Genomic DNA, 10,966 nt, shown 5'->3' with positions numbered 1-10,966 from the left:
CCATCACATCTTTATCTACAGTGAAGGAGAGGGGTGGGGTGGGGGGGGGGGGGTGGAATAAAGTCAGCATGATGCCAAACATGAACATGTCATGTTCCTGTAAGTAATTCCAAAACTGTTGTTACCGTCGAACAGGATTGTAGTAAATTTGATACCCCTAAACTGTGATGTTCCCTCGGAATACATTGTTAATGTTAACACATCCAGAATGGCAGTTGTTTCTTCTAGGCAGTCATTGCAGCACTCCGGGAAGCCTATTCACTCTTCTGTAGCAATGTTTACATGGGTTGGAACAATTTGTTAAGTTGTGGAACACTCTCCGCTGGTGAGCCCTTAGATGGTGTGGTAGATTGATTGAACCATTAAGCGCACTGTCATGTTTGTGTGAAGGACTCACACAGGTCAATACAAATGAGTGAGGAAAAAAATCTTGGAAAACAAACGAGTCAGCTGTCTGGGAATTGTCATTAATTTCCCTGTCCTCTTTTTCCTTGCAGCACGGGATAGAAGATCTGACGCCAGGGGAGAGAGAGAGAGAGAGAGAGACAGAGAGACAGAGAGACAGAGAGAGGACAGTGAATGAAGACACCCAGACCCAGAGAGGAACTACACAACTGTGACTCGTTTTTTTCCCCCTCCCCTAGCTGCTGCTTCAGCTCCAGTGTCTCACGGCCGATGACTGGATCGCGGGGGGCCGGACAGCAGGGCTGAGAAGGGACCGGGAAGGGAAGGCCGAGGGGGGAGCCCCGGCGTGTATGTTGGTCGTTTGCATTCGCACTCACTCACTCACTTCCACGGACCATGTGGTTTTTGCCAAGGAGAAACCGCCTCCTCTCCCAGAGCTGGCGCGGTGCCCACAGATGCGCCAGCTTCAGCTCACCGTCTTTGTGGATACTAAGTTTCTGCTGGTGCTTTGCGGCTGTCCGAGGCCAGAACTACCACCCCACTGTGAACACGCAGTACGGGAAACTACGGGGGGTGAGGGTGCCCCTGCCCAGTGAGATACTAGGGCCGGTGGACCAGTACCTGGGGGTGCCGTACGCAGCGTCTCCAGTGGGGGAGAAACGTTTCATGCCCCCTGAGCCTCCTTCCTCCTGGTCCGGAATCAAGAACGCCACCCATTTTGCCCCCGTCTGCCCCCAAAACATTCACAACGCCGTGCCAGAAATCATGATGCCAATATGGTTCACTTTCAACCTGGATATAGTTGCCACGTACATACAGGATCAAAACGAGGATTGTTTGTATTTAAACATCTATGTTCCAACCGAGGATGGTGAGTGTGTCGGGTATACGGGACCAAACAAAAATCTCTCTCTTCTTCTCTCTTCTTCTTCTTCTTCTTCTTCTACTCTTCTCTTATTCTTACCTGTGTCACTTTGTTGTGTCACTTCTCTATTGTGTGCCGAGCATGACCTGTTGTCTGGCGCATGCTGTGTCCGTGTCCACCATTCCTCATCCTCCTGACTTGATCTTCCATGAGGTCTTTTCATCAACTCTCCCCTTCCATGCCACTGTTATAGGTTCCTCTTTTGTGTTTACTCAAGGCAAAAAGCAACCCCCAAAAACAACCCAAGACAATGGCTGAAAACAAACTTAAATCTGACGTAAAACAGATTGGACCTTATGTAGTGATCCCGGTGCACCTCCCTTCCCTCACTGTCTTGACTGTTCTGGGGATATTAGCCATTAGCGAACAGCCTGCCTCATGAGAGAATGATCCTCCGTAGGGTTGGTGAAATATCTGGTACACGAGAGGCCTGTGGCATCAATCTGAACCATGTAAGACCCCTTACTCTCCTCTATCAAAGTGAACTCATTCTAGAGTCGCTCTTTGCACACAGTAAAACGCAGGGCAGCACAAATATAACACGATGGTGCAATAGACAAATATCCAATACGATTAAGATCCATTAACTAAAAGTGTTTAACTTAAATGCATTGACTCTTTTTAGTCATGTACTTTGAGGAGACCACACTGCAAAATGGGCTTGAAATGGTAAGTGCTCCTAGTAACTGTAAGAATTACATGATAATATTACTAAGCACTGTAAGCAGACACAATAATGACAATGCTTAATTTTAGCCTATAATGATACAGTACAAACACAGCAAAACACCGTGGCAATGTACTGGAGCAGCCATTTGCGCTGAGGCTCCTGTGTGGTTGTAATGGGTCTTATATAGAAGTGCATGTGAATATGGGCTTCCTGTGTCCCAGGATGCAGCAAATTCATTCCACCATTTTGGAATATTTCTGCAGAAACACCCCAGTTACTCTCTGGACAGGTCCTCTGTTGTTCTTGTTGTTGATGACTCTGGTTGGGCTGAGGGGAGGGGGTTGGCTCAATCTGAGTTGTTGCATGTCACCTGCAGTCTTTTCCAGAGCCTTCTGTTATTTTGTAGTTTTTTTATTCATTTTACAGTCAAAAGAATATCCAAGGAATGTGCCAGGAAACCCAACAAGAAAATGTGTAGAAAAGGAGGTATGTAAGAAAGCCAACTTGGAGCGAGAGAGAGGAGAGAGCGACGGGTACGTCCTCTCTAAAGCCAACAAGATATCACCACCTATCAACCCGCAAATCAAAGAGCTAATTGGAGTGAACATGGGACTTCCGGTTCAAATTAACCTGACAAGTGTGTGTGTGTGTGTGTGTGTGTGTGTGTGTGTGTGTGTGTGTGTGTGTGTGCGCATGTGTGTGTGTGTGGGAGAGAAGAGGGAATTTTCCCCAAGTTAGTGAAGTCCCAAAATAATTAATGCTGATGATACATTTACATCAACAGTGACGCAATAGATGATCATTTTTGTGAAACACATCATCATATATTTCTTCATAGCCACTGCATCAGAGCCACATGATTTATCAGTTGTGTGCTTTCCTGGGTAAACGAAGACAAGTAGCTAAATGTTCAAGGGGAATAACTGAATGTCAATTTAGTCAGAAGCAAAACTGCCCATTTAAAGTTATGTAAGAGAAAAATCTGAATTGGTTTGCAAGGACCTTTAGTCATGTCTCAGACTGCTCTGACAGCACTTAAGACTGTAGCTTATTGGAATAATTTGTCAAAAGAGACAACTGAAAGCATTAGAGCCTCTGCCGTTGATTACATTTTCCACATAAAAGTAGAGAACTTCTCTCGAGAGCGTATTGTTCACAACAAGCAAACCTTTATGTGAAGAGGAAGATGCACACACATATATATTGGAGTTGACACATTAGACAGCTTAAGCTCTATCCAGTCTCTGATAACATTTGTGTTAGCAAATCTATGCATATATACAACCCTAGCATGAGTACAGTGCATGGTTGCTTTGGTTTAAAACAGCTGATGGGTCTACCAGTAGTAACAGGTAAAGTCATACATACCTGACCAAAAATAAACACAAATATGTCTGCCAAAAGCCCTTCATTAGACCATCGTGGACAGACAACCTAATGAGTAGCCTGAATATTGTGAGACTGCATTAATAATATATTTTTTTACTGATTACTTGTCAGTCAATTGCTGGAATTTGGTATTTTTGCTCAGAGCTCACATTTAACATTCTGTTTGATTCAGTAGTCAGATCTCAGCCATGTTATGCTGTATTTCCATATACGCATGAAGCAGCTCATGCCCTTACTCTGGGAGCTCGCACTCTGCTTTAGTAAACCAATTGTGTCTGAGACAGACTGGCCCTCTAGGCACTTCTGCTTCTGAATTAGTCCCAGTTGTAGCATACACACACAAATCTCTCTTTAACATTTTCAATTATCTTGCTCATGTTTTGTAATGAGGAACTGGTTTATAATATATGTATGTTGGTTTTGTGACATATTATGGTGCTGTGAGGTGATTGTTGCACAGCTACACTCTGTTACCTCTCAAACATAAATGATGTAATTTTCTAGCTCATTTGAAACGTCTTGCTGTGGCTATTTGAATTGTAGCTTTATTTTCTCAACTGTTTCAGTTTTTAAGACCGTTGGCCTTTGTTGATGTGGTTTAATGCATTGAAATACTTAATTCATGTATTATTTGTACAACGCAATGTTGTAAGCTTCTTATGATGCAAACGTTGGTATACGTAATGCAATACTGTTCAACAATGCTCAAAGAGTGAGTAAAATCGTACACCATCAAAATAAGTTGTTCCATTTACAACAACAGAAACACAGAATGACTTAAAAGTGCATGCAATAATGTAGATTTCTACAACATGGGTAAGCTATTACCTGTAACTCTCCTTTAACAGATCGTAATTGTAACCTCAGATACTATAGATGTGTTTGTTTTTTTATTTTGAAAAGCCTCCAATAGCTTCATAGGGGAACAAAGTCATACACACTGGGTCTATTTGGTATCTATGGAACCTCAATTATGGGTTTGTTCTGCCAGAAATGTAACTCTGAGAACATGTATTCTCAAGAGGATTAATTCTTACATAGGGCATTTGACACCAGATACAATGGCTTTATGATTGTTGCCAAGCAACAGTAAGTAGTCGTGATAGGAGCCTCTAGATGGCCTTCGATGGGCCTTTGTCTTATTAGTTATGCCAATTAAATGTGAGCAAATAACAGTGCTGTGCAAGTACTTAAACATGCTGCTAGACAAATGCATCTGGATTCACAGAAGAGAAGTAAAGCAAATGATGTAAAGTAGAAGTATGCAAATAATGAGAATATATGTGAACGCTGGGGCAATCTGTATGAAGTTAGCTTGTGCAATATGTGAGTGCAATATGAAGACAGTATGAAAATAGCTTGTAGTTTACTGTACGTGGTATAAATATGGATATCACAGTTTAATTTTTAGATGCACCTAATGTCTTGATGCTAGCTTATGTGAGGAGATTGATACACAGTATATTAGTTAAAGTAAACTGAAGTGCATTCTGTTTCAACGTTAGATAAAGTACTGTATGATGAAACCACTCAACACAGACAGACGCTTTACCATATCCCAAAGGAATGTATTTATTTATGCATTGTATCATAAGCATTTGAGCGTCACAAAAAATGGCTCACATTACATTTTAATTTTCTTGGTATTTAGCAGATGGCTTTATCCAAAGTGTAAGTACATAAGTAAGTAAGTGAATCATCTATCTACCAGTCATAGCAGGAAAAAGTAATCTATGCTCAGGCCCAGAGCCATCGGCAGTCATCGTGCTAGAAGATGGAAAAAAAATGTGTGGTTGAAAATCCTTGGAATGCGATATTCTGCACCTGCCCAGTGATTGGCAGAAGTAACCACAGTGCCCTTGTGAGTCAAGTTCTGTGTCATACTCTAGAATATGGAGGAGAAGGCCTCAGATGGAAGAGTCCAGCGCTCTGTCAAAGGATCAAGGGCTGAGTGGTTTTCACACCATGTCCATTTTCTCAATTCAGACAGAACTGTCAGGCTAGCCTAGCTACCGTAGCTGCTGTGTATACAGTAGTATGGAGGAGTTTCAGAATGGTAGCAGTTACACTAACTACTGCATATAAAAATGTTTTAATACATGTTGCTCATTGTTCAAAAGCACAAATACCTACTCAGGAACTTGAAATAGTGTTGATTTAATAAGAGAGTATAGAGTGAGTCACTATGCAAATGCATAGACCAAGCCAAGGTTGTGCTGTGTCTGAGTAAAACATGTTTCCAGTACTTAATAATGACCAGGATGTCATTGAGTACACAACAGACGACCTTCCCTGGCACTGCACTGTCCAGGCCGGTGCCGTAGCGGGTGAGGTCGTATGGAGGTGGCGAAACCTGCAAGATCAGCACCAGGGCTCGTGTACGTGTGCACGCGCAGAACATACAGCAGCCACACACAGACACACAGACACACGGACACCCACGAGAGCTAAAGCGTAGATCTCACAGTCATTCCGCCTGCTCCTCGTTAGAGGGAATGTACTGAGGAGAGATTTAATGATGTGCTGAGGCACACTCCATACCATTATTCAGTCCTTCACTGTTAGATTAGCCATAGAGATAGGGTCATTTCTGTGAGGACAAATGCTGATGAGGTCACACCGACAATGACGTTGCCTTGTTTTAAGTGATTGCTGAACTTGAATACAGCTGTGGGAACCCAAGGGTCCCTTTTCTTTTGACACACTCAAAGTCATTGTGACATTGTGATTCTTCGGAGTGAGGAAGGGTGCACCTCGTTCTCTTTTCACACCCTCTAGGTGTTCACTTCTGCGTTTAAATGCTTTTACAGCACACAGAGGAGCTGCTAGTGTGGGTCGTTTCGAACAGAACTACATTGCAGTCGTATATTATTCCACTACGCTATGCTCTGCCATTGCCATCTCTCTAAAGATAATGCCTGAGGGACAGAAAAAGGCAAGATCCACATTTCTGCCCTGCAAGTTTAACCTTTATCAGCAGACAGTTACAGATAAATGGAGGAGAATCTTTTAGAAATCAAGTCTTGATTTGGAGCACTCAGCTGCCATTCCCATGCAGCACTCGCGACAGGGCTGTCACTGGCACCGCCGGCATTTTGTGCTAAGAACCCTGGTGCCTCGACTAAAAGGCCAAATTGCCGGCCAAACCTGTATATTAACAGCCAAAGCAGAAAAATTAGTGTGTTTTTTTCCTAGGCATAAAAACTGCAAAAGAAGCCCAATCTCAGTGAGACTGTGTCTGGGCCGTGGCAGACAGTAACACACCATGGTAATCCCTTTGGATGGCCGACTCAACCCTGCCCCGGGGAGAGAGGGGCCACTGCCAAATGCCGACGAGAAAAGCTGCCCGCCTAGCAGCAGTGGCAAATAAACCATTTTCAGAGAAGAATAGAAGAATATGAAAAAGCACTGCCCTCGTATGATTTGGAAATGGAGCGGATGTCCCCTTCGTTTGATTGGGAGCTGTTCTGTTCAAATGTGTCAGGGACGGATGAAGACCCTAGTGAGAGTTAAGCTGCATCCAGCAAATCAGCCAGCCAGCCAGCCAGCCAGCCAGCCAGCAAGCCAGCCAACCAGCTAGAGACTTCATTCACTGTGACTTGAGATGCAAGACGCGGCTTAAGCAGGAAGTTCCCATTCACAGCCCCCCTGCTGCTCCACTGGCCCCGCTCTAGCAGTCAACCCTCAACTCAGTATCTATGTTCTGTCCTTTGTTTATCAAAACGCAGAGAAGAAGAAGAAGAAGAAGAAGAAGAAGAAGAAGAGGAAGAAGCTTGTACTAGGAATGACATTTAGGGTCTACTGGGTCTTCACTAGGTTTTTAAGATATTAGTCAGACTAGTTTGTCTTACTTATTGTCTGACTATAAAGTGCAAGACATATCAGTAGTGCTAGTGAATGTCACAAGGTTTGACGTCATTGGCCATTTTATTTGGAGTGTTGTGTTTCCTTTATACCTTAGAGCTCACATGATCTGATTCAACCTGCTCTTTTTCCATCTGCTCTTGTTACAGACGTACAACTTGGCTGCTTGTTATTTTGGTTTTTATTGTAGGGGCAGCTGAGGCGCAGTGTGAGTTTTGGCTGTCCTTTACTGGAGGATTACAGCCTCCTTAACCTTTTACCCTCATTCTCCATCATTCTCTCTCATGTGTCCTTCCCAAGCTGTTCCTTAACCTCTACACTGGGTTAGACAGCACAGACAAGAGCAGAGACAGAAACACTCTCTCTCAAAGAGAAAAACTGCCACCTGAGGATTGGAGACTGAATATAACCGCTTAGAAATTCACAAGACGGCAACATTTCACATTTCACTAAGTCCCTTCCCACATTCTGACCTTTCTGATATTTAACTCTGAGGCCCGTCTATTATCAGCCAAACCTTTTCACAGTAAAAGAAAGGCAGTTAACATTCAGTGTGCTCAGCCTTCGATGTTGTATTGAGTGAATTGTAGATTCAGTCTCTCTGGGATCTATTTGCAGAGGTGCAGGCATATTGGCAATTTGTATTGGCTGTAACTGGTGAAAAAACTATAGCACTGGAGAAAAAAACACCACGCTGTTAAAATACAGCCAGTGTGTGTTTGTGTGTGAGAGAGAGACAAAGATAGGCAGACAGAACAAGAGACAGAGAGAGATAGAGAGAAGTGAAGAAGTATAAAAGAGTCCTAAAGCTAGGCAACTAGTTGGCTGTTTGTTTGAAGGCCTTTTGATGATTGCGTTTTTAAAACTGAGTTGATGAGAGGTTATTTGCTACTTTGTTTCTACACGAATAATAGCTGCTATGGAGGCTACAGCTACGTTGTGCTGCATTGTTGCCACAACTGTTTATTTGACTTATTTTTCGAATTCACATACTGTAGACCTTTGTATACTTACTTGTTTTTTCATAGTCAATAGTACTGTGATATTATCATTCTCTATCGTCAAGGTCAAATCTAGATTCTTAAGCAGGGCGGCAGCAGATATGGCACGTTTGCAATTCCTATTACTGCTCCAACACATGACACAGGCACAGCGACAACACGATGAGAAGTGACAGAGTATCTCTGTCGACACCTGGCATCCATTTTATACCTGTCTGAATTTGTATCACTCACTACAACGTGCACACAGCTGAACACACAATGCTTCTTCTCCTCTGTCTCCCAGATTTACCTGCACTCAGTATTGAGAATCCAATTGATGCCTGTGCCGATGTGCAATATTGTTTATACAACTCCAATGTTTACAGGAGTAAATCACCAATCCCTTTTTATTTCTAAAGAGAATACATTTTTAGAGCTTTACCTCAGGAATTACTGTGCGTATTCCAAAGTGGTTTAACTACAGAGTAAGCTAGATAGGATCAGATAGTTTCCAATGCTGGAATATGATTCATGTCTGAATATCTTGTCTCATCAGACTTGCCTCATGCGGGAACTACAGTACGCTATGACCATTTTGCACATTTGATAGCATATAATATACACATAGAAAATATTGAAATGAGTGAGACGAAGTGTGACAGTTCAATAGTGCCAATGATACCAGTAGTGTATGACTCATCTCCCAGCCATGTGTCTTGCTAAATCAGGCTTGGGCTTCAGAACTCAGTTCACCTACTTTACGGTTATTATGTCATTTATTACATTTGTGAGTTATGTGTTATAATTAAAGGACTGTCAGAATGCAAGAATTAAGCAATTTTAGAAAGGTTTCAGCTTTTACATTATATTGGATGGTTAACAATATTATATGGTGAAATTTTACACTTCTGAAATCTGCTTCACATTATACCTGCTGTGTATGTTTATTTATTTGTAATTGTATGTTTCCAAAGAAGAAACACCTTTTATGGATATGTATTCAAACTAACATTGTACATTTTTAGTCACAGATGGCTTCAAATTATGTAATGTACTGTACTGCCTCTCTCCCACCTCTTGTCTTGACAAACATGCTATTTTGAATTGTCCTGTGCTTTCTGTGTCTCTCCCTGCTTTATTACTAGGGGCCCATGCTAAAAAACAGGGCGAGGATTTGTCGGATAACGACGGTGATGAAGACGAAGGTATTTTCTTTGGTGACCAAAGATGGTGCATGGTTTTATTCACTTCGATCATTTATGGCCATGTATTTCTCAGGTGATGAATGCAGCCATCATGCACCTCAGCATGACATTTAAGATGCTCCTGTAAAGTGTGTGTGTGTGTGTGTGTGTGTGTGTGTGTGTGTGTGTGTGTGTGTGTGTGTGTGTGTGTGTGTGTGTGTGAGTGTGTGTGTGTGTGTGTGTGTGTGTGTGTGTGTGTGTGTGTGTGTGTGTGTGTGTGTGTGTGTGTGTGTGTGTGTGTGTGTGTGTGTGTGTGTGTGTGTGTGTGTGTGTGTGTGTGCGTGCATGCGTGAGGACATGAGGACATGAGGAGTTTGCTTTCATGAAGATCTGGGTGCAGTAGCTCAATAAATAACACACCGCTGTTTGAACCCCAATCATTTCCCCTACTGGAATTGATAAGACAAAGCTAGAAGCTGTTTAAAGGACCTCCCCAGAAGTGGCAGTGGTATTTGTTGTTATAACATACAGGAAGTGATGGAAATGTAGAGTATCAGATCTACCAGCAGATTGAGAGCAGGGGCTCGGGAGTTCTGTTGGAGAGGATTAGACCAGAGTTGAGGAATGTGAAGTTTCTGCTCAGCAATCGCATTGTTCACTTTCCATATTTATCTTGGGATATTCCTGGCTCACGGTGGATCTCTGCCGAGATTACAAAAAGAGGCAGCAACAGAAACGGCTTAAGTCCCCAAATGGAAACCAAACCCCTGATGTTGTTGTTCCACTCTTGTCTCTGCTTCGCAGGGGATGAGCAGGTGACGCATACAGGTTGTTTGGCATCAGGGTAAAGCCCTTGACTTACACCTCTGTGTGTGTGTGTGTGTGTGTGTGTGTGTGTGTGTGTGTGTGTCTGTGTGTGTGTGTGTGTGTGTGTATGTTTGTGTGTTGGTGTGTGTGTGTATGTGTGTGCGTGTGTGTGTGTGTGCGTGTGTGTGTGTGTGTGTGTGTGGATGGGTGCGTACGTGCATGCATACACACTATGTGTGTATAAGTATACAAAACATTAGTGCATAGGTGTGGACTACTAGGCTTGTTTTGACACATGTCACAGGCATATGAATCACATACTGTATTTGATAGAAAGAAGGGGATTTCACTCCATGTGTGAAAGTTACCTGTGGATCTGTCTGAGCCTTGTAATCCAATCCCTTCTCTCTACAATAATGCACTGCCTTGAGTGGTTCTTTGTGGGAACCGACCCAACAGAACCTAGTCTGCTGCAGGTCCTGAAGGCTCACTGGCCGTGTCTCCTGCCAGATGTTTAAGGGCCCGTGGTGTGGAGGGTGGAGCCGGTCCAGAGCCAGTGGGATCCACACTCCAATGGATGCCTCACGCTTGGCCTTGACCACAGAACAGTCAGGAAGCGTTGCCATGGCACCACTTTCGATACACAGGTGTTTGCTCATTCAAACCCAGGGCAAGTTGTTGCATCTGCTGCAACATTGCCCTTAGTCTATAGGCCCCAACTGTGTGTGTGTGTGTGTGT

The 10,966-nt window shown here is 43.2% G+C and overlaps 1 protein-coding gene across 11 annotated transcripts in view; it reads left to right on the top strand.

The window, feature by feature from the left end:
• Positions 1-801: 801 nt before the first annotated feature.
• Positions 802-10,966, top strand: part of nlgn3a (neuroligin 3a) — a gene marked incomplete at both ends in the record, with an annotated part of 107,419 nt that continues 97,254 nt past the window's right edge. For 2 of the 11 annotated variants that reach the window (XM_080525289.1, XM_080525295.1), the window contains one exon: positions 943-1,276. In XM_080525289.1, coding sequence (XP_080381415.1) covers positions 1,072-1,276 — 205 coding nt within the window. Of the gene's footprint in view, positions 1,290-2,426; positions 2,487-9,381; positions 9,454-10,966 lie in introns of all 11 variants that reach the window. The other 9 variants (XM_080525288.1, XM_080525292.1, XM_080525294.1 and 6 more) reach the window with 9 other exon arrangements.

The sequence above is a fragment of the Nansenia antarctica genome, assembly GCF_963989245.1.
Source record: "Nansenia antarctica genome assembly, chromosome: 3".
NCBI classification, from domain to species: Eukaryota; Metazoa; Chordata; class Actinopteri; order Argentiniformes; family Microstomatidae; genus Nansenia; species Nansenia antarctica.
This window is presented reverse-complemented; position numbering and strand designations above follow the sequence as displayed.